Source organism: Oryzias latipes, chromosome 21, assembly GCF_002234675.1.
Source record: "Oryzias latipes chromosome 21, ASM223467v1".
Lineage (NCBI taxonomy): Eukaryota > Metazoa > Chordata > Actinopteri > Beloniformes > Adrianichthyidae > Oryzias > Oryzias latipes.
The window spans coordinates 8936029-8963061 of record NC_019879.2 but is presented as its reverse complement, the minus strand read 5'-3'; the positions used below and the strand labels follow the sequence as shown (position 1 = coordinate 8963061).

At 39.2% G+C, this 27033-nt stretch overlaps 1 protein-coding gene across 3 annotated transcripts; it reads left to right on the top strand.

The window, feature by feature from the left end:
• Positions 1 to 1015: 1015 nt before the first annotated feature.
• On the top strand, positions 1016 to 25315 carry tfg (TRK-fused gene). Of its 3 annotated transcripts, none has more exons than XM_023950745.1 (8): positions 1016 to 1182; positions 4996 to 5209; positions 5310 to 5393; positions 8184 to 8330; positions 11431 to 11595; positions 11677 to 11823; positions 24011 to 24097; positions 24197 to 24618. In XM_023950745.1, the coding sequence occupies exons 2-8, from the start codon at positions 5026 to 5028 to the stop codon at positions 24616 to 24618; spliced, it is 1236 nt and encodes a 411-aa protein (XP_023806513.1). In that variant the 5' UTR covers positions 1016 to 1182; positions 4996 to 5025. The 3 variants fall into 3 exon arrangements, with proteins under 3 accessions (XP_023806513.1, XP_023806514.1, XP_020568570.2); XM_023950746.1 differs by having other exon boundaries at positions 1023 to 1160; positions 24200 to 25315; XM_020712911.2 differs by having other exon boundaries at positions 1023 to 1160; positions 24197 to 25315.
• The last annotated feature ends 1718 nt before the right edge of the window (positions 25316 to 27033 follow it).

Below are 27033 nucleotides of genomic sequence, written 5' to 3'. Positions count from 1 at the left end.
AATTGCAAAAATACAGGCTTTGCAAGCCAGGACTTCTGTGGGACATCAATAAATTGTAAAAACCAAAAGTTGCATTCAAGATATGCATATTATTGGAGAGGTGTTTGTATTTATTCTTAGGTCTACAGCAATTGACAGTGAGAACATGTTGTTAAAGCTTACATGGTATTATTAAAAATAAATTAGGAGCCAAACATAGCAAAGTGACTGTAACTAACATGCATACTTATGGCTGTGTTTTGAATTAGTAAAATGCAAACACGGTCGAGAAATTATGTCATGTTTAAAAAGAGACAATTTGATGTTTTTTTTTTTACGGTAAACCTCCTTGGCTAGTTGTAAAAATGAAGAATTGAACAGGATTTACACTATAAATGGAGAAAAAACGCATAATATGTTTATTTTGAGTGCCCAGAAAGGCCCCTTATAAATAAAATTATTATTATTATAAAATAATTTCACAAAAGACGATGGAGGGGGAAATTTGCTCTTAACTATATTTATGAATATATAATCAAATAACTGCGTTAAAAGGTACCTATGTACTCTTTTTTTTTTTTTTTTTTATTGAACAATTGCAACATACAAAACAAGAAAATACAACAATTATGCACATATAATGTACAATAGAATTCTGAATACAGAACAAACGTGTTGCATTCATTAAAAAATACTAATTATTAATAACAAACACAAAAGGGAATAAGAAATAAAAAGAAACAAAAAAATAAAGAGAAAAGAGAAAATGCGAGAGTAAATCTATGTCAGCAGTCCAAAAGAATTACAGATGCTAAATGTTTTTTGAGCTTTTGTATTTTTTGAAGCAGAAATTAATTTTAACTAACGCTGCAGTTCCAGTTTGAACACAAAGAAATCAGGTATTTTATTGGAAAATTTTCTTTTGTGTTTATGAAATTTAGCCAGCTATGTACTCATTTTTACAATTGACCCAGTGCTGATGTTTGATAAACTCAAACGCAGGACTTTGTTCCGCCCATCTGCGCCTGCGCGTCAGGAGTGCCACGTACTGGTTGACGTTGACAGTCTGGAGGCCACTTCCTGATGCTGCTCCCCCGGTCTAGCTAGGTTAGCTGAAAGATTTGGCTTTCGCGGCCTGGCGAAACCTTGGAAACACAGCGTGGTGAAACGTCTGGTGATAGGTAAAATACGCTCTTTTGTTAGGTAATATCAATATCTTGAAAGCACGCCGGTATGTCTGTCTGCTAGTTTGGTTGCCAAAAATGAAACTTAATGGCTAACAGTCAGTGCACCAGCCCAGTAAGTGCTGAAGCTAACGCTACGTTTATGCATCAAAACAGGTTTACAGGTCAATTCGATGAAAAGTTACGATTTGGAAAACACAATACGGCTTTTTAACATTTAACTAGTAGAGATAAATTTGAATATTTCTAACCTTAAAAAAAACTCACCTAAATGGTCATAATGTGCGGGGTCAGCATAGTTGACCCACAGAACAAAGTCTAGTATTGGACTATTAGTTAACTTAACCCAGTCATTTTTATGCTACGCTTAAACTAAATTCATATTTTAAAAAGCTATAATCCATGTACAGTTTTCCTCTGAACTTGCAAGGCTAATTGCATAATTTCTGAGAGTTTCGTTGTGAAACACCCAACCACCCTCCTGGACCGTTAACATGCTAACCACAGGTTGTTTACTAATTTACAATAACCGCACAGCAAAGCCGCAGTAAACATCATCAACAGTTTGATTTTTGGGCCGCTTGAATTGGTTTGGCGCAGCCATTCCCGCTGGGAAAGAAAGTGTCTATTGCCCTCAATTTCTCGGTGACTGAGCTAAACATTAGCTACCACACAATCCTTAGCATCTGGCTAATTATGCATCTGTTCAGGACAGCCAAGCACGAAGAATTCCCGGCATTCATAGCTGTGTATTGTTCAGCTTAGGGCATCAAGTGGTGATGCCACAGCAAAATGCAAAAGGAGGCAGTGATTAAATGCTTTTAACAATGACTGCTAAATGAAGCTGAACAAGCACTCTTATTATCTTATTGTTTATGTTTGGTCATAGTCTACTAGTAGATCTAACTGTAGACTACAGTCAACCACATCATGGGGTTAGATATGACCTGAATACTTTGGAGCTGCATTTAATTTTAATCTTTCAATGTGGGTCACTTGGAACGTAGAGAGCTACAGTTCATAGAACCTATGATCGACAAACTTTTTTTTCTTGAAGATCATTTTATTTGGAACTTAAATGGCTGTCTCCGCACCTGCCATCTGCTATCCTATGTTCTATACCAGCCGACTGCTTTAGCTTTTATTCATTTATTCTGTTTTTTCTCGAAGACCAACTCTGATCAAAATTGTGTTTTCAACATGCTCTAGTGTCTTTGACATAGAGTCTTTGTTTTCCTCGTCTGAGCTGGAATCTGGATCTAAACTGAACAGCTGCATGGCTCCAATATTGCTCACCATTTTTGGTGCACCAGTAATAATATTTTGGGGTTGTGAGGGGCTGTAAGCTAGTGGGAGAGCATGTAAATAGATGGGTTACAGGAAGCGGGCCACGCCAATTCGCAGGTGAATTTCGAAAGAACTCCCGCCGCTCTATAGAAACTATGTCATGGAAAACCACATGATTTTGTCTTTTATTTGGCTAAAAACAGTATTTGGCTAAAAACAGCACAATCATAGTTAAAAGACCAATGGGAACACTGTGGAAATAGGTCAAAAGAAGATCTGAGTTCTTTAAAATGGACAAAATCCCAAACTGTAATATTTCAAAATGAAGCATGCATTTGTTTTTTTAATCTCTTTCAATCAATGGTCTATTTTGTTACATTTTAACTTTAAAGGCTACATTAAAATTAGGGCTGCACGATATGAGGAAAACTTGCGATATGCGATATTAGTGATCAATATTGCGATAACGATAAATTTGCGGTAAATAAACAAATAGAAAAATAAACAAAAACATCATTCCCATTTCATTGCAACAGTTTAAAAATTATACTCCAATTGACCTTCATCGACATGGGGGACAAACGTCAGGGTGGCTAACCCTGGTCCTCAAGAGCCTCAACCCTGTCTGTTTTCCAATTCTCCCTAGACTGCTCGATAATGATAACCAAAATCAGGTGTGTTCAGTCAATCAGGATGTGAAATCACTTGAGTCAGCCAATCAACAGCAAGCTGGTTAAGGAGAGCCGGAAAACAGGCAGGGTTGAGGCTCTTCAGGACCAGGGTTAACATAATAGGCCTCCATCTGATTGGTGAACAATGGGAAGGCGTCCATCTGATTGGTCAAAGCATAAAGGGATTTATTTGATTCGTTAAATGCTTCAAGCTGCTAGAAGATTGTTTTAACACATTTTGGGTTTGCGATTTATTGCGATATTCGCAGTCTTTTGCGATATGCATATTGCAGAGCTGGATATTGCGATAACGATAAATTTGCGGTATATTGTGCAGGCCTAATTAAAATGCACTTTTTATAAACGATGTAAAACAAAAGCAGTGCCAGAGGGTTTGCAAAAGTTCTTTGTCTTCAATCTTCAATCGTAGAAACAAACTTAACTTTAAACATTAACTTGCTCAAATAACTTTGAAGCAAATGTTCTGTTGTTATTGCTGTAAAACTTTGGATTTTTTTTACATGTTTATAAAAAAAATAATGTTCAGAATAGAAACATTTAAATGACTGAAAAATTAAATGAATGATTAAAAAAATTAGAAGTGGTGTTTTCTGGCTGTCTCATTGACTGTTAAATTATGGTACTTAAATTTGTAGTAAACTGTAGCAGAGCCAATCTAAAGTTGTTGTTTTTTTAACTAAAATTAATCAAAAGAAGAGAATTTTTTCCCCCTGTTTAATCATGGGTGCTTTGTAATTTGTGTGAGATGCATTATGGGTACTTTTGGGATTTGTGCAGCTTTTGGAGAGATGCACATGGTTGTATTTGTGTTTTTTATTTTATTTTTTTATGAAGAGAATAAATGAAATAAAAAGTAAGAAAAATAAAGGCTGCTTGCCCAAAACATCACTACATGTTCCACCTTCAAGTTTTTGAATTATAGAATTATTTTTGTTTTCTGTGTTTTACTAAGTAGTAGACTTAGTATACCTTCATTTAACTAGGATTTTTAAAGGAGATTTTTTATTTTAAGTTATAATTTAAGATTTAAGACAGATATAGAGTCAAATTAGGATCAGCTTAAAGTTCATAAAAAACTAGAATGTAAATTTGAAGAAAATAAACAGTTTTAAACTTTATGTAAACTTGAAAGAAATATATAAAAAAATAATTATAAATTATTAAAAGATTTAAACCTAAGACTGTTACAAAAAAGTTTATATGTTTTTTCAACTCTTTCTGTTTGTTTCTTCCTCTTTACTTTCAGTTTTCTGTTTTCTGACTCAGTTCAGATCAGGGACAGATGGGAAAAAAAGTTGAAAATAAAATAAAAAATAATTTCTGGTAACAGTTTTAGGTTTTAGATTTTTCTTTTTTGTCAAGTTTTAAATTTTCAATTTTTTTTCAATTTTTCAATATTTCTTTTAAGTTTAAAATATTGTTTTTTCAAAAGTACAAATGTATTTTTCCTATTTTCAATAATTATTTCAAGTCAACTCTAATACTTTTTTTTTAAATTTACAATGTCTTGTTTTCCCATTTTTAATTTTCTCCCTCAAATTCACAATCTTTTTTTTTCATTCTCTTAAGCTGATCCAAATTAGACGGATTTATTTACACAAGTGAGCTTGTATTCTTTAATGCCATGATTTAAAAAAGACTAACTTGGAGAAGTCATAAAACATCTGATTATATTTCTAGAGCTTAAGTTGTGTTTCAGTTCAATCGTCTTTAAGTTGTTTGATGTAAATAAGCCGTGGTGGTCATATTTGTCTGTTTCTTTTCCTTCTAGGCTAAGCTTTAAACTGCTGTAGATGAAGAAAGAGAAACAAAGCTGTTATTCAGAACTTTTTCTGGGTTCTTTGTCTTCTCAGCAGTGGGAGCAGAAGAGGTCAGACGGCACCATGAACGGCCAGCTGGACCTGAGCGGGAAGCTCATCATCAAAGCCCAGCTGGGCGACGACATAAGACGCATCCCTATCCATAATGAAGACATCACATACGACGAGCTGGTGTTGATGATGCAACGCGTCTTTAGGGGCAAACTGCAGAGCAGCGACGAAGTTACCATCAAATACAAAGATGAAGGTCGGTCAAAACCCCAGCCGAGCTTTGCTTTTGTCTTAATGCAGAAAAGTGTGGTAACTATGAAATAAATCATCTGCTTTTACTTTTTGCATGTCTCCAGATGAAGATCTCATCACCATCTTTGACAGCTCCGACCTGTCTTTTGCCATCCAGTGCAGTAGAATACTCAAACTGACTTTATTTGGTAAGATGACATCTGTCTCTTGCTCCTGCCAAAGCCTTATAACATTTTTTTTTCTACTCTTAAAACTCAAACATATTAATAAAAATCTTTTTTGACAAAACATTTGAGTGATGTTACAGCTATGAAGCTGAATTTTAGCCTTTTATTCCAGCTGTTCCAGTGGCTGGTCACTAGAGGGCAGTGTTTATTAGAGCAAACTTCTCATCTCCACTCATAATAAAGGTTTTTCTCACTTCCACTGACCAATACAGGATCCATTTTTAATGTCACCTTGGATCAGCTGAATAAGCAAATAATGACGGTTCTTGGCATATTTTAACAAAATCATTTGTTCAAAATAAAGTATTTTAACTTGATTTAGGCTATTAGCAAAGGCAGTGGGGTTCAGATGTAGCTCCTAGGAAAATTAACAATCAAATGCAACATTTCTAACATTTTCAAACACTGCTGAGGTTGTGTGATTTTATAAGTATCTTTTGGAAAAAAGACTTGTAGTTTGTAAGTCATTCCAATTGACGAATCTTTGTCATCCGTGTGGAAAAATAATCTTTAAAAACCATAAACTCGATTTGGTATTCAAGCTAGGACATCTTGAAGAGTTTGTCGTTGCTTCCAGGACACATTTAGTACAAATCTTAAGCTCTGACAAAATAAATTATCATTTTTTTCTAAACTCTGTCTCAGATCTGAACTGGCTTGGTCTTTTTCTAAAAACAGAATAAAATAAGAACATAAAAAGAAAGATGCAGAAGAGAGATGAATCAATCAAGAGTTTTGGCTCAGCATCACATGCTAAGACTTTATGGAGATTATGATGTCCAATATATGCTGAGATTTAAAGGCATGCAGGATGTCATGATGGCCTCAAACGCACAACTCTGCCTGCATTTACCAGCCTTCCTTTGTTCTGCGTCCTGAGGTCGGATAGAAAAAAACTGCTGGCAAAAAGTTCTGTGTCTCTGAAAAAGTACTTTGTATACAGATGGTTTGGAGTGATTTACTCTCTATTGTGGGACAGACTCCAGGGTGCCAAAAATGACACAGAATCCTGTCAGAGAGCTTTTTTATTTGCTCCTCAAGAACTCCAACAATCTGCTTTAGCTTTTTCCAAGGAGTAGATTTATTCCAAAAATATAAACGGATGATAAGAATCGTCTGAAATCCATTAATGAGCAAAATATGCTACGACTGGTTTGTTTATTGTTTAAATTCTACACATAAATGTGGGTATAAATTGTTGGAAAACTTCAAACATTAGGCATTAAAACTTAAAAGAAATGTCAATCATCTATAAAATGACAATTAAAAATGGGAATACACAGTAATCACACCAACGTAATGAATGACCTGAAGACTTTATCAGCATAATAGTTGGTAAAGTTGATCAACACTTTCTCCTAAAGTGAGCTTTCACAGGTCTCCATTCACTGCAAAAAAGAATATATATTAAGAGGAAAATCTAGAAAATGTTAAAATGATCTGAAAATTGTACTTTACAAGAAATCTATAAAATATCAAAGTGTAGAAAAGAGGAGTTCCACAAGCGTTCATAAAGGGAAAATAGTTAACTGTTAAATAGAATTACTTCAAAGTGAATGTCATACATGTCATAAGCATTTCTTTGCCAGTTCTAAGCACATGGTTTGTATTTTTCCATGTACCTAATTGCAGTTTATTTTGACTACAGTGTCAAAATATGAGTGTAATAAGTGGAATCGACTCATTTTAGAACTAAATGTGAACAAAATGAGAAAACCATCTTAGCACAAGTTGGCCCTGTTTTATAAAACCTAAAACTAACACTTGTTTTTAAACTTACAAACTATTTTCCCCCCAAATAATGGAAATTAATACCACTCTAATATGTCAACATTAATTGAACTTTAAAATAATAATTTAAACCAAAGAATACAGCACAATTGCAGTTATTTTTGGGGACTTACAGCAAGTTTTTCTGTTAAGAGTTTGGAGCTAAAGGATTTGGATTAATTTTAATAATAATACAATTATTTCTTGATTGTTGATGTCAATCAGACAAAAAATTGCTGATTTTGAGAAAACTTTGTAAAGCTGTAGAGCAAAGAGAAGTTGAAACAACCTGTCAAATTTCTTAAATGTCTAAAAACAAAGTTTTAAATCTTTGCAAGCATCAAATAATTTTCATTGTTCCTAAGCTTTTCTTCAGGCTATTTAAGTTAAAGGGGCTTCAACTTGTTTAAATGTTACTTTGTTTTTCTGAAAACCCTTACATCCTCATGTTTTACAATGAAGTAAGAAACTTCAAAGAGGATAAAATGTCATCTGTTTACCTGTTCAATGGAAATGAGGAATGATCGGAGTTTAAAAGCGCACGAACTTTGAGTCTGGAGTCTTTGGGAGTCATCTGCCTGGGAAGATCAAATATGGACATGTTGCTTTAAATGTTAAACTGCTTAGATGTGTCTTTTTCTGCAGCATTTCCTCATTTCAGGAATGTTCAGGAGCAGTGATTAATCAAATTTAATCCAAATTAGAGAGCAGCAAACTTGACAAAGCACATGTGCTGATTGACTGTTTAATGTAATCAATAGATTGTTTGCGTGACCAAACAAGCCACATAACATCTGACTGAGAGTTGAGGGAGAAAAAAAGCAAACTCAACCGTTTCCGGTTTATTGTAATGACCGTAAAGCCAAAAAGATGGATGCAGAAATGGTTGTTTAAGATGCCTACAAACCATATAGACAGTTTTTTTTATTTAAATGTATTTGAAGTTTCTTATCTGGTTGTCATTTCCTCTTTAATCTGCAGTGAACGGTCAGCCAAGGCCTCTGGAATCGAGTCAAGTCAAGTACCTCCGCAGAGAGCTCATCGAGCTCCGAAATAAAGTCAACTATCTCCTTGACAGCTTGGAACCCCCCACAGAGCCTGGTCTAGCTGCTACTGCACCAAACGCCGGTAAGCATCTCTTCTCTGATGACGCCAACAGTCAGAGTACTTTTACTCTGCAGTTCTGAGATCAAACCAATCGCATCCAAAGACGACAGATGCTTGGCTTGTTTCTTTCTCCAAAATGAAGCTTTACCAGGAGAAAGACGAACAGGAAATAGAAGAATAAACAAGGCTAGTAGTCTTAGCTTGTGGTCCTTTAAACAATCATCGGTACTTGTACGTTAGCATCCCACAAATGCGTTTCACTAATGGGTATTAGAGCATCAACATCTGCTACTATACTGCTAATGATTTTGGTTAATGCATACCTCCCTTAAGATTCTTAAACTGAGGAACTTTCTCTGCAGTGACATTGATGGCATTAGAAGCAAAAGTTGGCAGATTCTCCCTTTAACCCTTGCAAGACACTAATGCACAAGTAGCCAAACATTCAAATCGTCTTTCTGTCTTAGCCTCAGACATTTTCCTTTTTCTGGATTCCTCACTCCTTTAGATTATGTTTTTTTTTCTTTTTCATTCTTCTCCAAATGCACGCCGCAGGAGAGCCACTTCCTCTCTCTGACTGGCTAGATTGTGGTTAACCAATCAGGGTTCACTTGAAGGTAAACTGACAGCCTCATTTTAAGGTGAACCAGAGTTGGCCTCAGTTGTGACGTTTCACACTGATCTCATGATAAAAATCTGGTTTGGATAAATGCTTTGCTATACAGTGATCCCTCGCTATAACACGGTTTACTTTTCACGGTTTTGCTACTTCACGGATTTGCATCCTGCATTGTGTTCTGCATTCTGATTGGCTAAAAAGTCACTCCGCTTCTTCTCTACCTGTGCGTCAATAACGTTGCAGTTTAATATGTACACGTACGTAAATCAGCTTGCCAAATTTACAACACGTACGTGCAAACTCTCTTGCAATTTCGAGTTTCTCTCAAACCCATAGAAAAAAGAGCAACAACAACTGTCAATCACTATGTTCTTCTCCTGAACAAACACAGCTGCACCGCGGGCTTCAAAAGAAGAAAACACTGCAGAGCGGAGTCAGGATGCAGCGGCTCAGTCTGAAGATCAGTGAAATACACCTGAGTCACTATTTGTCCAACTGTACTTTGTATTTTTTTTAAATTTCATTTTAATTTTTCTCCCGTTTAATTCAATTACTCTCGGGTCGCGGTGGGCGGGGCTAATCTCCGCGATTTGAAGCCTTCTGTTCACATTGATGATTAAAATTATTATTTGACAGTACAGTACAGAAGTTATTTGTTGAAAAAAATGTTTCTAAAGTACTTTTATTTGAGAAACAAATGCTTGAGCCTGTAAAATGGTTTGTTCTTTCTTTTCAATGTATAATAGAGTTTATAATTGTATAATACTTGTTAAAAAAATAGAGGTTTCTACTTCACGGATTTTGCCTATCACGGGTTCTTTTTGGAACCTAACCCCCGCGAAAAACAAGGGTTTGCTGTACTGTGTTCACATGATATATCGCTGTTCACCTTTCAAGGTCTCAAGGTTTGGCACATTTTTACCGCAATTTTTGCATGTAATACTTTTTCAAAAGCAGTCTTCTGCGTCCTGATTGGATGTTGACCTTGTCAATCTCCTCCACGGCGTGCCGCCTGTACAGAATGCACATTTATATTAATCTTTTATCACAAGCAGATCTTTGCTTTTTTCTATAGAACTGGACATATTTTTCCATGAAGGCTTGAACTTTGAGTTTAAACAAGACAGAAAAGTGAAAATGTTCACGTCTGTCTGAGAAAAGCGTATATGGTGTTGTGAGAAGTTTTACAGTTCCATAATCCTACTTTGCGGATTTCCCCATTCACTGATTATTTTTAGAACGAAACTCCTGTGATAAACACTTGAATTATTTTGACAACATTGAAGTCCATCATCTGCCTCCAAAGTGGGCAGCATTTCTAGGATATGAATCAGCAGAACACGTCCTCTCTGCTTGCATTTCAACTCTTGCATTAGTGCTGCACTTGGTTTTTGCCTTAAGAACCAAAATTGTGAAGAAAAACTCATAAGATCCTCTGCTAGTTTTTAGTTTGCTCAATAAAAACAGAACAAGGGGGAAAAAAACAGCCACAACTGTAAAAGCTGAATCCCATATGGACTCTGGCAGCACAACGAGACAATTTATAAGAGCAAAAAGGAATTAAATGGATGTAAAAAGAATATTTGTCTGCAAAGATGCACTAACTTTGTTACACACCACTTCAGTCCAGTTCAGCTGTGGTCGGACTCGCCCAATTCATTTCACGGCAGGCAAAACTCCCTCATCATAGACCCAAATATCAAAGACCAGAACCTATTTCAAAGAATTTTGACCATTTTTAAAGAAAAATAGTTATTGTTGCTGGATTCTATTCTGGCAATATATATTTTTTTCTCAGCCACAGATCACTGACTGTATGTGAGAACTGGACCGAGTTAGTGCAATAGAACATGACTTAGTTCAGGTTCCAACCAAATAAAGTTAATTCAGTTGCCTTTCTTTTTGTGATTTGTCGATAAGCAGCGATCGGTCCAAGTTGGTTGAGTCAGTATTTAAATGCCAACCATCTCATCAATCATTACGCATTATGGAAAAAATCCCATGAAAATTATTAGGATTAGGAAGAACGTTAAAAAATTAAAGGTAGCAGAGCAAGAATGGTTATTCTGACGAACAAAATGACAGAGTGACAGCTGTTAATTTCTATACAGAAATTATGGGATTTTGGCTTCTTGTACCCACTCGGTACTTCCTGTTTAGAATGCCGGGGGGAGGGGTTGCTCAGTCCAGCTCTCATTTACAGTCGGTGATGCCAATTAGAATGAGAATGTCATGCTTGTTTGAGCCTTCATTTCAGCAGTAAAATTGATGAAACGGTCACACCCACATGCTGGAGCCAGTCAGAGAAGAATAGTTTTAGTTTGGGGTTAAAGTCATTGTATTTGGCCTTTTGAGTTGGTTTTACTTTTATCAAAATGTTTACTTTTACTCCTTTGCATCTCAGAAGTCTAATGAATTGTTTGATGGTAACCCATTGAACATTTTGGAAGTCTTTACTGCAGTTTTTTTGATCTGTTTGTGTCCCATTTGTCTTGTTTGTAGAGTCAGTAGATGGGCGTGAAGGTAAAGTCATGGCGGCCGACCCCTCAGTGAAAGGCCCCCCCGTCAGTGCAGCCAGCATGTCGGCCTTTGACCCATTGAAAAACCAAGATGAGGTCAGCAAGAATGTCATCTCTGCTTTCGGCCTGAGTGAGGACCAGGCTCCAGGTACTGGGAGCTTCACCATCACAAATGCACAAACGCACAGGCTACAGCGATCATGTTCTGCTGTTCACCTGTCACCCACAGCTCCCCCTGCTGTTGCACCAGAGGAGCGCTCTGCAACCCCTGACAGCATCGCCTCATCCTCATCTGCTGCACCTCAGCCGGGAGTCCCCCCCCAGCCACAGCCTGCCTATGCTGGAGTACAGCAGGGACCGCCTTCTGGGATGGATGGTGAGCTGGTGCAACCTAAACCTGCTTAACCCAGTAACACCAGGGCTTTAGCTCCAGGTTACATTCTCTCGGCTACTCTTCAACACAATTAACCCATTTCTAAAGAAAAGGAAAGTGGACTTGTGCTTAGGGCTGTGACAATAACCGCATCACCGCATCACCGCGGTGATGACCTCATCACCGCGGTGATGACCTCATCACCGCATCACCGCACTTTTTTTTTTTTTTTACGTTTTGCATATGGTGCGTTTGGAACTATAATAAACACATTCATCTTTGCTGATAATTTCCTTTTTATGCTAGTCCTGTGTTCAGACTTTCTTTCTTTCTTTCAGACTGTTGTCTCCTTTTCTCCCACCGCGCGTGCTCTCAGTGTCTGCCTTCGCGCTGCAGGTGGCACGCGGCTCCGTTTACCCAAACAGGCGCGCAATTTCAGAAGCACACATCCTTATTTTACACCAGAAGTTTCCGTCTCGTGAGGAAATACGATAAATTTACTGCTTTCTAATTATTAATTTTCATTGTATTCATTTCCATTACAAGCTGCGTGCGTTCCTAAGTGCGCGACACGGCCGCCCACCGGAGGATTCTGTGTTTGGGGGGGGTGTAACTGTCCTCCTTCAATCCGTAACACCAAACAAGAACGCGCACTGTTAGATTTCCATGAAAATCACCACATGTTTTGTTTGGGAACTATTTTTTGCAGACGTTTCTGTATAAACAAAGGCGGAGCAGTTAACCGCGACACCGCGCCCCCTGGTGGTTCATCACCGCGGTGATGAAAAATTCGACACCGTCACAGCTCTACTTGTGCTGATTAGCAATACTTTATAGCAGTGAAGTGTTTACACAATCAAAATAAATCGTCTGATTCTGTTGTAGATAAAAACAGCTTTGGGCTGTTATGCATTACTTCATAAAGTGTTGTTTATAAAGTGTAGCATATCGGCGCAAAGCCGCTTTTTTCTGCTACAGAATCCATTTGGATTAACTTGTTTGTTATTTAGATGCTGCCTGCAACATCTCCAGTGTTAAAGGGTCAATGCAGTAAAAAATACCTGAGCCATCTTCAGGGTTAAACTGGCATTAGTATCTGAAGAAGCAATGCAATTCTAAACTCTGATGCCAAATGACGTGAACAGCTAAAAACCTGCACAGAGTTCAGTGCTTCTCGCATAGCAACATGTATTTAGTGTGTTGTAACTTTGGCTTATAATTAGTCAGGGCTCCAGACTAACTTTTTTCACTAGGAGCACAGTGGCCCCTAACTGAAAATTTTAGGGGCACAACCAGAAAATGTAGGGGCGCATACCGTAAATCAACATTCTAACCAAATCTACTAATTTCCACTGTATTACTAATAAATACTTTAATAATAGATGCAGAAATTACAATGTGCTGTTTCAAATTCAGTGTCACATTTTATTCTGCATTCTTTTGAAGATGCAACAAGAAGGTAAACTGACAGCAGCATCTTTGTGACACCAAATAGGTACAGCCAAGATGCACAATAAGTGTGTTTGAGATCACCCAGGTGAACTCAACGCTGCGCAGATCACCTGGTGTGTGACATATATTTTTGTTTTTGCTCCAACATCAACTGTCAATCATCACAAAATATTGCGAGAAAGGGGTGGGAGCAAGGGGCAAACCTACCCGGACACAGCTGAAAACTGAACTGACTGAAAGCTGCCCTACAGACTACAAAACAATGCATTATGGGACATGTGTCCTGATGGTTTTTGTAGTGGAGTGATTAATTAAAATAATTTAAAATACCAATTCATTAAAAAAGGCTATATAGATCACAAAACATTAAAATAATCATAAACTAGAAGGAGCTGCATTTCCAGAAGAAAATGCAGGGTTGAATGCTGTACTGCTGAATGAAAGCTGAATTAGCTGAAGAAATAACTGAACTGTACTGGAAGAACCATGAAAAGTTAAAGGTGCAAAAGTCCTAGCAGGAATAAGCTGAAAAAGTTGAACATTGTAATAGTAGAATGGCTGAAATAGGTCAAAATTTGTAGGACTTAAGCATGAAAGCTGAAATTGTTGAAAAAATGGCTGAATTGTTGAAAATTTGAAGATGTTGCTAAAATGGCTAAAAGTACTAGCATTGGAATCAGCATCATCAACTGAATCCAAAAAACACATTGTTTGAGAGTATTATATTGGTAAAAGCTACATGTTATAAGTTGATAGAAAATCCACTTTTTTCAAAATGGCGGCTTTTCTATTGATTTTATCTCCATAGCAACCATTTTATGTTTGGGTCGCCTGGAGATGAGGAACAAATCAACGTCGGTTTCAGATGAATCGGAAAAAGTAAATTTTTGGACGTCCTTAGCAACGAGGTTTGTTTGCTAACCACGCCCACATTCCTTATATGTCCAGATCCAGTGAATTTCAATATGTTCAGTTCCAGCCATGGATGAAATTTATTGCAACATTTGCTTCAGATTTTGTCAAAAAATGCCCACCAAACAGTAGGTTGTGTTGCCATCCCATAATAATTTCAAAACGTATGTTGAAGTCCAAAGCCTTGTGAGCATTTCAATGTCTGAACGGTGCCTCTAGCTGAAAGCATGTTAAAGTTGTAATGCTTGAAAGCAACAAAGGTTTTCAAGGATTCTCCATGTATTTAAATGAAGAAAAAATCTTGGAAAATCCTGGAAAATCTTGGAATATCTTGAAAAGTTCAAAGATTTGAAAGACTAAAAGTCGTAGCTGAAAGGAATAAGATGAAAGGGTTGAACATTGTAATAGTAGAAGGATTAAAATACGTGAAAGTTTGAAGAAGTTTAAAATTGCCTCACATTTTGGCACAAAATGGCCGCCAAACTGTAGGTGGTGTTGCCATCCCATAATAATTTTGAACTTTATGTTGAAGTCCAAAACCTTGTGAACATTTCAATATTTGAACGGTGTCTCTAGCCAAAAGAATGTTAAAGTTACAATTGTTTAAAGAAGCAAAGGTGTGGCCAATGGAGCAAAAACATTGGAAAATCTGGGAATATCCGGGAATATCTGGAAAAGTTCAAAGATTTGAAGGACCAAAAGTCATAGCTGAAAGGAATAAGATGAAAGGGTTGAACATTGTAATAGTAGAATGGTAAAAATAGGTGAAAGTTTGAAGAAGTTTAAAATTGCCTCACATTTTGGCACAAAATGGCCGCCAAACTGTAGGTAGTGTTGCCATCCTATAATAATTTTTAAACCTTATGTTGAAGTCCAAAACCTTGTGAACATTTCAATATTTGAACGGTGTCTCTAGCCAAAAGAATGTTAAAGTTACAATTGTTTAAAGAAGCAAAGGTGTGGCCAATGGAGCAAAAACATTGGAAAATCTGGGAATATCCGGGAATATCTGGAAAAGTTCAAAGATTTGAAGGACCAAAATGTCATAGCTAGAATAAGATGAAAGAGCTGAACATTTTCATAGTCGAACGGTTAAAATAGGTGAAAAATTGTAGAAGGAGTTTAACTGTGAACTTCTGAACGAAAAATTCTCCATGTATTATAATGGAACAAAAATTCCCGGAAAAACTGGAATATCTTAAAAAGTAAAAGGATTTGAAAAACCAAAAGTCATAGCAGAAAAAAGGTAAAAGAGCTGAACATTTTAAAAGTTGAATGGTTACAAACGGTTGAAAATTGTAGAAGTAGTTAAACGCCAAAAAACGGCGGAAGATACTATAAGATACGATAATTCAACAGCATTCAACCAATAAAGAGAAACAGGAAAACAAAGGGTTGAATGCTATACAGCATTCAACCAAATATATAATAACACAGATCATACTAAGGGGGAGAAGAATATTAAAACTAAATTGAATGTTAAGGACAACTCCAATTTCCTGTTCTCCTTCAGTCTTGCTGCAGATTTGCTTTCATCTCACAGCCCCCCCGCCTATTGTCCCCAACGATCCAGGCGAGGTGCTGGTTCATCTCAAACACGTCTATCGTTGCATTTTCCCCACGTATTTTCAGTGAGTCTAAAACTAATGTTGTTTTTGCTCGAGCGTGTTTAAAGTTCAAGCCCCGTTAGCTGTCACGCATGTAGGTGTGGGACATTTATTCTCCTCAGCTGACCCGACTCCCGCGGGAGCGGTGAGCTGCCCTAACAGCCGTGCAAAAAGCCTTTGATGCGCCGCCGTAACCGTAACCAAAACCTAAACCTTCCTCCGGTTCTGTGTGACCCAGAGAAAAGTTCAGCACGGACTGCATGTATTTAGAAAATTACGAGCGAATAAATACGTTCTAAAGGAAAGTAAGGAACTCCTTAATGTGGTCCGGGGAGGGGGCTGTCAGGTTTCCTGCTTTCAAACCCTGTCATTGTCACGCCCCCCAAGAGTCATTTACCCCACTGTGAAGGGAGACCCCTGCTTCAGTTCATTTCCTTTAAAAAAACGTCAGTGTTTGTAACATGGTTAAGTTACAAACAGCTTCGCACACGACAAGGAAAAAGTGTCTTTCATACAAACTGGCGGGCTGCAGTAACATTGAACCTTCATATTAAGGCGGGGACCGCAAAATATCATCTTGGGGGCCGCAAATAGCCTGCGGGCCGCGAGTTTGAGACCCCTGCTGTACACTCTGGCACTGGTACACTAGCCGCAGGTCGAATCAATAGTTCGCTTGCTCATAGCTCAGACGCACATATCAGGTTGTGATATTTGTCTCCATTTCCTTCCCACAGATGTTTACGTGCGCTCGATTATCTCTAGGCCCCTCCCCCTTCACGCATTTTAGCCACTCACAGTGGCTTTCCCTATTCTTCTCACACGCAGTGGGCACACACAGACGGGCATCACGCAAGTGTGCTCGCGTTTCATGAATATGTGCGCGAGTGTGTGTGTCTGCCTGCGTGCGTGTGCGCTCGCGTCTCATTGATTATTTCATTGATCATTGACGTGCCCCTTCCACGTTTGATGTATAAAAATACGGAGGGTGGGGGAGGCAAATTTACTGGTCGCACATGTGCGACTGGATGTAAAATTCAGTCGCACACTCTAAAATTTTGGTCACAAAATGCGACCAATTGCTCGCAGTCTGGAGCCCTGTTAGTCTTAGGCTTGCACAATATACCACGTAATTTATCGTTATCGCAATATCAAGCTGTGCAATATGCATATCGCAAAAGACGGCGAAATTTGCAATAAATGGTTGCCTTAAATGTGCCAAAACAATCTTATGGCAACTTGAGGCATTAAATAAATCATATAAATCCCTTTCACCAATGGGATGGAGCCCTTTACGTTGTTGACCAATCAGATGGAGCCCTATTATGTTAAATGTTTGCCTCCTATGTTGACGAGGGTCATTTAAACTGTTGCAATGTAATGGTAATGTTGTTTTTGGTTGTTTTGCTCTTTGTTTTCTTATACCGCAAGTTACCGTAATTTCCGGACTACAAGCCGCTACTTTTTTCCTGCGCTTACAGTCCTGCGGCTTATTCAGTGACGCGGCTAATTATTGGATTTTATTGGCGGCCGCCGTGTACGTATTTTTGGACACAGTGAATAGTTTGAATTCTCTAACATCAAACACAAGTCATTTGTTTTTCAACACACCTCTAAGCAGCCAAACAGCATGGACTTGACTTCAGGTCTTAGACACTTCAGTCATGGTTCAACAAAACGAAACACGCATGTCCAGCCGCATCCCAGAATCCTTTGGTGCCATTAGACCCAACGTGCACGTGATCGCCGCTACAATATGATGAAGCTTTCAAGTTAAAAGCAATCGTTAAAAGCAGCGTGAAAAAATCACCAACGGGTTTGGAAAAGCCGGTCAGCTGCGTGACGGAGAGAACAGCGCATGCTCAGGAGTGCATTTACCTCTGAGTCATAGTGACTCGGCTGGCTGCACGTAAATATGTGGCAATAATATCAGCCTTTATTTTGTCGGGACACGACTGGAAACACAAATTGACGTGGTCGTGTTAACGGTTTCTAAGGACTGAGCAGAGATTTGCATTGAAACGCTCACAGCCTCCGTGTGAGCTGGAGACTGCGTGTCGTGTGAGCTGCGGGGCCGATGGCAGTCTGAAGGCTCCCACACGTAACAACGCATCCGCTCCTCATACACAAAACGTACAGTATTAAGTCCGATTGCTCTGCACAGACACGATTTGCTCCGTTCACCGGCGCAATGGGGACGAAGCGCTCCTCCCTGTAGCCGCGCTGGCCAGAGCTGTCGGAGTAGATAGGAAGGGGAGACAAGGAGCGCGCGGGAGCGCGGAGGCGTCGAGCCATTCTGCAGGCTGCAGCCAGGGCTTACTCGAGGCGTCCGCGGAGCAAGTGTTTGTTGTGGAAGGAAACTTCTGACCCACGCGCCGCGAGGAGGCGCGCGTATCGCGCTGAGGCGCGCGCTTTTCAGTCGTCGCTGCTTTATTTTACTAGTGTGTTTTTTAAACAGCCCTGTTACTCCCATAACGCTGCCGCGACACAAGCGGAAGGAGAGCTTTACCCGTTCACCCCTCCATGCACTGCTGCTCATTCTTAAACACGTACAACAGTATGGCGAGCCGGGCGTTGGCCCCGCCTTTAGCCCCTAAGACTCATGGGAAATGGGGGATCGGGGATGTAAATTTCCTCATCATAACTGAGGGATGTAATGTTGATTATATGGTTACTGTTTGTAATTTTATGTGTGATACCGAGATTGTCAATAAGTTAAAAAAAAATAATAAAAATAAAAACCATAACTGAGGAACTTGTGAACAGAATAGAGGTGCATACTGTTTGGCAGATGCAGATAGACTCAAAGACATGAGCCTGAGGCAAAAATGACTCCACCCACTGTGTGCTAATAAATCACACTTACACTCTGAGTCAGGAAGTGATCCGTCAGGATGACAATGTTGCCTAATTCATGCGGCTTGTACCCCGACGCGGCTTGTGTATGTCTAAAATTAGTTAAACACGTGAAAATGGGTGGGTGCGGCTAAAAATCGGGTGCGCTTTGTAGTCCGGAATTTACGGTATATCATTATCGCGTTATTAATCTTTAATATCGCATATCGCAAGTTTTCCTCACATCGTGCAGCCCTAATTAGTCTAAAAGCTTATTTCTCACAATAGCTCCTCCCACTGTGTTCTGATGACGAAAATTAGGATATTTATATAAAATAAATGTACGTAATTTTTTTTTAAATGACAAATCGTTCAAATGCAATGCATTGTGGTCTATATTTGCCAATCTGATTTTTCGCAGAGACTTCAGGGAAATTCCAAGGCCTTTGACTTTTGGAAATGTAGATTCAGACAGCTCCTGCTAAATGGGGAACAGCCTATATACTGCAACAACCAGGGAAGTTACACAAAGAAGAACTTAACATCTACCAGCTAAACATCTCTGTAGGTCTCTGTTGGAATCATTACATCATCTAATAAGCAAATTACAAGTTAGGATACTAAGAATGAAATTTAGGCTGGTACAGGCTAAAAGCCATGTTTCTGGTTTCTCTTGATTTTTTTTACAGTAAATTGACAGCAATAGTTGAAAAATAATTTCTTGGTCATTACCCACAAATCATTGCAGTAGCTCCTTTGTTAAAACTAGGACTCTATCTGTTTGATCTCCTCTTTAACTATATTTTTCCATTTTCTGCTATTGCATAGGAATTTCTGTTTTATTATGGTTGCTTAAAGCTAAATTAAAGCCAATGAAGGCCAGTCAGTCAATAAAAAGGTAAAAAAAAAAACCTAAGCATATATTACCTGGAAATGTGTCCAAAAGCTTCCGTTAAATGCATGTTTATGTCGCTTTATACCATTAGAATGTTGCTGACAGGATTTACAGGGAGATGGTACCAATTTCACCTTGTTGTTTGATGCTGACTCATTTTCCGTTGCAGTTCTCGTAGCTCACCATTACTGGAGCAATTAAGCTAATTAAAGCCACCTCCCACCATCATCATATCCCCCTTTGCCCCCTGCGGCTTGTTAGCTGTCTTGAGACCACGTTAACAGTCTAAGTGCAGTTTAGTGTATAGAATGTGTAGAGTTCTATTAGGATTCAAAGCAGGCGACCTCCTCAAAGCTGATGGTCTCTATGCAACACAAATGTTTAGAGCATTAGACATCAGGCTCTAAGATTGCCTGATGTCAATGTGCCAATAAGATTGTTTTGGCACATTTAAGGCAACCATTTATTGCAAATTTCGCCGCCTTTTGCGATATGCATATTGCACAGCTTGATATTGCGATAACGATAAATATGCGGTATATTGTGCAGGCCTAAGACTAACAGGGCTCCAGACTGCGTGTCTAAGGCCAGGCTTTTTTAAGTAAAAAATGATTCAATGAGCATTTATTACCATCCACGTACAATATGCCTTAAGCTTCCAACAGGCTTTCATTTTTCCTGAGTCTCAGATGACCTAAAAGTTCCCTTTGTCATATTCACAACAATTTTGGTGCCTTCATTGTTATCAACTAGGGCTAGGTTGAAAAAAATGGATTTATCGATCTTAATCAGTCCAAGCTTTATAAATCAATAATCCGTGCATAAAAGTAGTGATCAATCTTTTATGCCTTTCCTTTTCCGGTGATCTGACGCTACACTCGTGAGATTTGGTGAGATCAAGCTTTAAAACAATCATTGTATACAATTGTAAAACTGCTAGACCGTTTTACAAAAGGCAATTGGAAGGTTCATGGAGCAGTACTAATATACTCTGATACATCTAACGGGTCATGTCAACAAGATATAAACGTTATCTGCCATATGTAACTATACAAGTCAGTCAATTTTCCTTTAATTATTGATTATATTAATTTCGCTATTCTCGCTGAAGAGGGGAAGTCTGTCTGACTATCTGACTGTGCACGGGGGGCGGGGTAGTACCAAGCAGGTAGAAGGAAGAGAGCAGCATAAGCACACGGAGGGGTCGTGTCTGCAGCCGTGAACGCCGGCAGAGTCAGTGGCGATCCCATAGGGGACATATGAGCGCCAAAAAAAAATCATTTTATCCCCCTAGACTAAGACCACCCATTTCCGCGTAAAATGAATTAAATTTGCGTCACTATCCTGTCACCTTGCTGCTGCGATGACCATATGATGCGGGAGAGAGGCGGGGGCGGGGCTAAGACTCACCACTTATGACTCCAGACCCACAACAAACTAACAGCTGCTTCCTGATAAAACATAGTTGTCATCCATAAAATTAATATAATTTATTGGGTTTACTGGATTTAAAGAAAAATAAACAGAAAGCAGTCTGCATCAAAGTGAATTTGTTTCCATCATCTTCATCATCTGAACTCTGGTGTTTTACAGACAGAAAAGTCTATTCAAGGTTGTGGAAAATGGACAAAAGATCAAAGGAAACATTACGCTCATAAAGAATACAAATAATTAAACAAATAAGTAAATATCCTGACAGCATTTTGAATCAATACAAGTATTGCCAAATGAATTATCACAATATATCGGCAAAAACATTTTTCTAACACACCTAGTGTTGCGGCTCCCTGTGCTTTTATCTCATTGGGAAACTGATCCAAATGGCTCTTTGAGAGGTTCAGGTTGCAGACCCCTGGTCTAGCACATCCACGTGCATTCCAGGGTTGTACTGTAACATTATCATGTATAAAGTAAATGTTTTGTTAAAAAAACAATGCTGTTGCATAATGAGGAAATAAAACCCTTTATGGTCTTAATTTGTTATTTATTTGTTTATTTTTCGTCCTCAAAAAGTATCGATAAGAGTATCGACACCGCAACTCCTGCTGCTTCATCAAAAAAAAATTCCACACTGTCACAACTCTATTCCAAACAGTGCCTGTAACACGGCAGCAATATGGTAGTACCAGCACTAACAGGGCTGGTTAAAAAAAAAAACATACCGGTAAAAGTCACTGAGAGCAGCAGTAACTTGGCACGCGCCTCTTGTGCACTGAAACCATGGAAGTCCTCCTCTCAGTGTCGGATTGGAATGGCATCAGACATTCTTCGCCACACTCTCTGTGTCTTCTTCGTTGTTGCTGTCAGTGTCACTCTCATCCTGAGGCAAATTCTCTCCTGAGCTTGTGCTGTCCTCTCCGTCACGCAGCAGACCGGCTTTTCCAAACCTGATGGTGGATTTTTTACACTGCTTTTAACTTGAAAGCTGTTCATATGCATCCTTGACACATATACCATATTACCATATTCCCCCTGTCTCGCTCTTTCCTTTCTGCTCGAACGCCCCTAGCCGTCGTTAGAAAAAAAATGCATAAAAAAAAAAAATTAGAAAAAATGCACAAATTAGCCGCATCATTGAATAAGCCGCTAATATGAATATCTTCAAAACATATATATATATATATATATATATATATATATATATATATATATATTATTGTTGTGTTCCTATACAAACATGTGTAAACGGTGTAAACGGTGTAAATAAAAAATTGAACCGAGTGGATCGAAAGAATAGAAAATAATCATGAATCAAATCGACGCAGGCTCTGGTGAATTGAATCAAATCGATTCTAGAATTTATTGGTGATACCCAGCCCTAGTGGCGACACCATCCAATGAGCAGTTTTTAATGGAATTTTAATTCAATTCACTGACCAGGAGCTTCATGTATAAAAAGCCTCTTTTCCTTGGAAATAAACGTACCTAAAACGTCAACGTTGTTCCAGACGGTTCACCTCTGTGCTGCACTAAAGTGGAGCAAACCCCAAAAAGCAGAGATGTCGAGCAGCCTCCCACCCCCGTTCCTGATGGAAGACAGATGATGAGAACATTGGAGGAAACCAGTTTCACACACGTACCTCCTCTCAATGAAGATGGCAGCACACTGATTAAAAGAGATAACAGATGAACACCGCATTATTTCACAAACTACACCTCTGAGTCTTTAGTTTTCAGGTCTTACTTAAAAATCCAAAAGATTTCCTTCTGTTTGTTAATTATCTACAAAAATGCAATTTATACAAAATGTTCCTATTGGCGTTTACCTGAGGGTTTCTATACGTGGTGGTTCATTTTAGTTTCTCCCGACACTGTCATCCATGAGGTCTCAATAAGGTGGAGTTTGTGCAAAGTCTGCGGGATCCTTCAGCAGTCAATGGGAGGATGCCATGAACGCCTGATAAAAGGCAACACGCACAAACGTTTTAGACATTACTGTTAAGCCCGTGAGACGATGCTGCCGGAGCTCAACAGCTTTTCCTGGAAATTTGGAAGCATTTTGAGAATTTTTCTGCAAAACTCACATCACAGAGATCAACTCCTTCCATCTGTCCACGAGGGTTTGTGGCGCGTTGCGGTCAGAGGTCATTAAAGCCGTCAAAAGCAAAATATGAGCAAACGCAGGATCTGGTGATGCAAATACAGACTCATTGTTTTAATAAAGACAAACCTCGATTTATTTGATGGTTTGCATCCGTTTTGTGCTGCCTAGCCTGAAAGCTAGTTAGAGCCTGCTTTTTGAGTGCTCTGACTTTTATGCATTTATTTTCTGGTAAACCTGTTTTCTGAAATGTCCAGATGCTCAGGTGTTTCCAGAGACTCCATCTCCCCTCTCTTTTTCACATGTGCTACAGGTTTATGGAATCATGTGTTCACTGATGTCTCCCAGCATCTTGTTCAGTTCCTTTTTTTTTTTTTCTTCCATTTAAAAAAAATGTAAAAATGTATAACATTTTCCAAAGGTTGGTCTGATTCCACAAACTCCCAGAAGGCACGATGCCACTTGTGTAACTTTTCTGGATTTGGTATCCACTATACCGCCACTAAGCTACTCATGCTAGTCAAAGACCCTTTAACACCGGAGCCATCGCTTCAGTCTTGACGCTCTTTGAATTTTACACTAATAATGTCATTCCAACAGGTTGTGAAGATGATAAAAGCTGCTTTGCACTGATGTACGTCACTATACAGTGGTGGTGTATTTAATGTAAATGATTCTAACTGGAAGAGTCTCAGCTTCAGAATCCATTAGAATTGCATTTATTGCATAAACCGTTGAAGAGTTACCATAGTTCAAAGAGCACCTTCCGGTGTTGACATATAACGCTTCAACCAGGTTTTGAAGCAGAGAAAATAAGCTTCCCGCCTTTTTGCAGCACTTTCCGGTAGGAATGTATCGGTGCAAAGCTGATACGAAAGCTGCTTTTCTCCATGTCAGAATCCGCTGATTCAGGTTGATCTTGATGATGATGACATTTATCTCGCCTTTCAGGGCAAGTGTACCAACAGTACCAGGCTCCTGGGGGGTACCCGCCCCAGCAGCCAGGCGGCCCCTCGCAGTATGCGATGCAATATCCTGGTAAGAGTCCTGAGAAATGAAAACAAGATGTGGTTTTTTTTTATTCGATGATGTGTTCTTTGCTTCTTTAGAGTGATTAAGACCTTCTTCTTTTGTCAGCAGGATATAATCCTCAGTCAGGAGCCCCCCAGCCAGGACCTCCTCAGCCTGGCCCCCCGCAGCAGCAGCAACAGCAGCAGCAGCAGTTTCAGAACTACCCTCCCCCATCCTCCCAAGCTCCAGCTCCTGCTCCAGCCCCAACCCCTGGCTTCCAGGCAGGGCAGCAGCAGCCCCACCCATCACAGGGAGCTCAGCAGTATCCACCAGGAGCCTTTGCTCCCCAAAATTTTAACTCCCAGGTCTCCCAGCCTGCCAACTACAGCATTCCGCCCACCTCCCAGCCTGGCTCAGGGTACCAGCCCCGCCCGGGGTACACCCCACCCCCAGGAAGCACCCCTCCACCCGGAAGTGCTAACCCCTATGCCCGTAATCGTCCTCCGTACGTTCAGGGCTATGCTCAACCAGGCCCTGGTTACCGGTAAAGAAGAGCTTAGCTTTCACACCCTTAAACCCCCCCACCCTGTATGTGGCCGCAAACTGATTGGAGTGGGTGCAGACACGAGACCTACCCGGGCAGCCCCCCCACACCCCCTCATTCAAATATTAAGCCCGCAGATGAAACAAGCATCTCCCCCCAGTCTGATGGTTAGTGTTTGCTGTTTCTGCAGCCCGCCGCTCTGTTGTGTCTGCCCCCCCTCCCCCAGCCCTCCCTTCTCTGGTGTACTTTAGTCGTTCTGTAAGCTCACAGCAAGCAGACACGAGGAAGAAGTTGAATGTCCTCCTCATGGTAGGGTTTCATTATGAGCATCCAAGTCCCACCTCTGCTACAGAACAGCTGTGGAGGAGCGTCCACAACACACCGTCACGTCCAAATTTCCCCTTTATGTTTGGTTTCCTCTCCTTGATCAAGTTCACCACCTCTTTGTTGATGAAAGTGCCCGATGACGGGGAACACTAACTAAGTGATGGCTTATGGGAGGTGTAGTTTTGTCTTGAAAGCAGAATCTTTATTTTAATCTCAGCTTCTTATTGTGTTTCACTTTCAGTGCAGGTTGTTTTTCCTCTATCACCGGTTTTTACTAATATATCAAATCCAATTCCACCTTGAAGTGATATTAGTTGTTTATGTATAAACTGTAACATTTTTGTTCTTGAAACTAATAAATGATTGAAACCCAGTGGCAGTATGTTGCCGTCTCTGTTCTCCTGTGTCACGCCTACGTCGTATTTCTCCTACAATCTTCATCTGTGGTCCGTGAGGTCACCTCTTCAGTTTGGCTTTCTTCTCCCACTCCACCCGGATCTGGAAAATGGCGGTAATTCTGGGAATGCTCCTGCGTTTTCCTGCCTGCGGGTTGTGCTTGGCTGGTCATGGGAGTAGTTGTTTGGTCTTTAATGTCAAACTGCTTGAGGTAAAGAATTAGGCACACATGCTTCTTAATGACAGTTTAAAGAAGCCAGTGGGAGGAACGGCGTTCCACGCAGTGAGAGCCAAACCAAAGTCTGTTCACTTTGGCTGCCTTAATGGACTGTCTGATCAGCGGTTTGCTGGACGCTTAATAACCTGCTTTCATGTCTTTGTACAGTAAATTCAATTTTAATGTCATCCACTAAGGTTAAGCAACATTTTATGGCATCACACTTCACATTTAAAAAACCGTTTGGCATGTTTGTAATGTTAAAATGAGTCTAAATGGACTTAAATGCAGGTTAGGCGATTTAATAAACGTTTGGTTCAGCTTCAGAAGCAAACTTAATGCATCAGCTGCACAAAAATGTTTTACTTTGCCCTTTGAAGGTCACTGAAGAAACCTTCAGTGACCCTTCATTTGTGACTACAGCGCGTTCCAAATTATTATACAAATGATCATTTTCTATGATTTTTCTAAAAAGTCAATGCAAATGACAGTCTGCGTAATTTTTAAGTCACTAACCATTACTGTATACATTAAATGTTATTGAACAAACCTAAAGACAACAGTTTCTCTGAGGGCGGGAGGCCGTTCACGTCCAAACAGCAGCTCTGGGAGGCTTTTCTGACTTCCTGCAAAGAAATTTAAGCAGAAACTCCAAAAACTAACAAGTTCAAGCAAGAATTGTGAAGCTGCTACAAAGAAGTGGTCATGCGTTCAAATGTAACTTGACATTTGAATATGTTTTTGATTGGAATAGCTTTGGAATTCAGGAAATATGACCACCTAGTGCAGTGAATTTAGACAATTTTCAGTTGTATAGAAATATCAAATGTTGTGTAACTCTGTTGTGCGTAATAACGTGGAACCGTGCATTTGAAGGTTTTTATTTTTGAAAAAAATAGTTATCTTTTGGAGGTTTGTTCAATTAAATCCAATTTAAATTCTAACGCTTAGTGACTTGAAAATTATGCTGACTGTTACTTGCATTGACTATATGGAAAATATTATTTGCATAAAAATTTGGAACGTGCTGTTAAATGATGTGAGGTTACTTTTTCTTGAATGAACTTTAAATTTAAGGGCAAAATAAAACATTTTTGTGTAGCTACTGCATCAATGCTTTGTCGTACACTTAAATACTTTTTTCTACATTAACCAGTCAAATGGAAATTATTCATGCCATATGTATAGTTTTTATTTTATTTTATTTAAGGTAGCATTTAAGGGTACTTTTTTGACCTGTTCCCCACTGTCAGTTTCCTAGTGCCTCCCACATAAATAAAAGCACTGAGTTCTGTTTATAGCAAGTAGAAAACTTACAGCTTGTGAAAACTTTACACATCCTTGGGGTGCATTTTTAAATTCAATAGTAGGCAAGGGGGAAAATGCTGATTTCTATTTTTTTTAACCCCAACACAAATAAAATCCACTTATTTTTTAAAGATTCTTTGAAAAAGAAAATGTGGGCTTAACACCAAACTA

Excerpts from the sequence above, each read along its gene's own strand:
- tfg (XM_020712911.2), top strand. The coding sequence starts at position 5,026 with ATGAACGGCCAGCTGGACCTGAGCGGGAAGCTCATCATCAAAGCCCAG. Across the intron at positions 5,394-8,183 it reads ACTCAAACTGACTTTATTTG|TGAACGGTCAGCCAAGGCCT; the intron begins GTAAGATGACAT and ends TTTAATCTGCAG. Across the intron at positions 8,331-11,430 it reads TGCTACTGCACCAAACGCCG|AGTCAGTAGATGGGCGTGAA; the intron begins GTAAGCATCTCT and ends TCTTGTTTGTAG.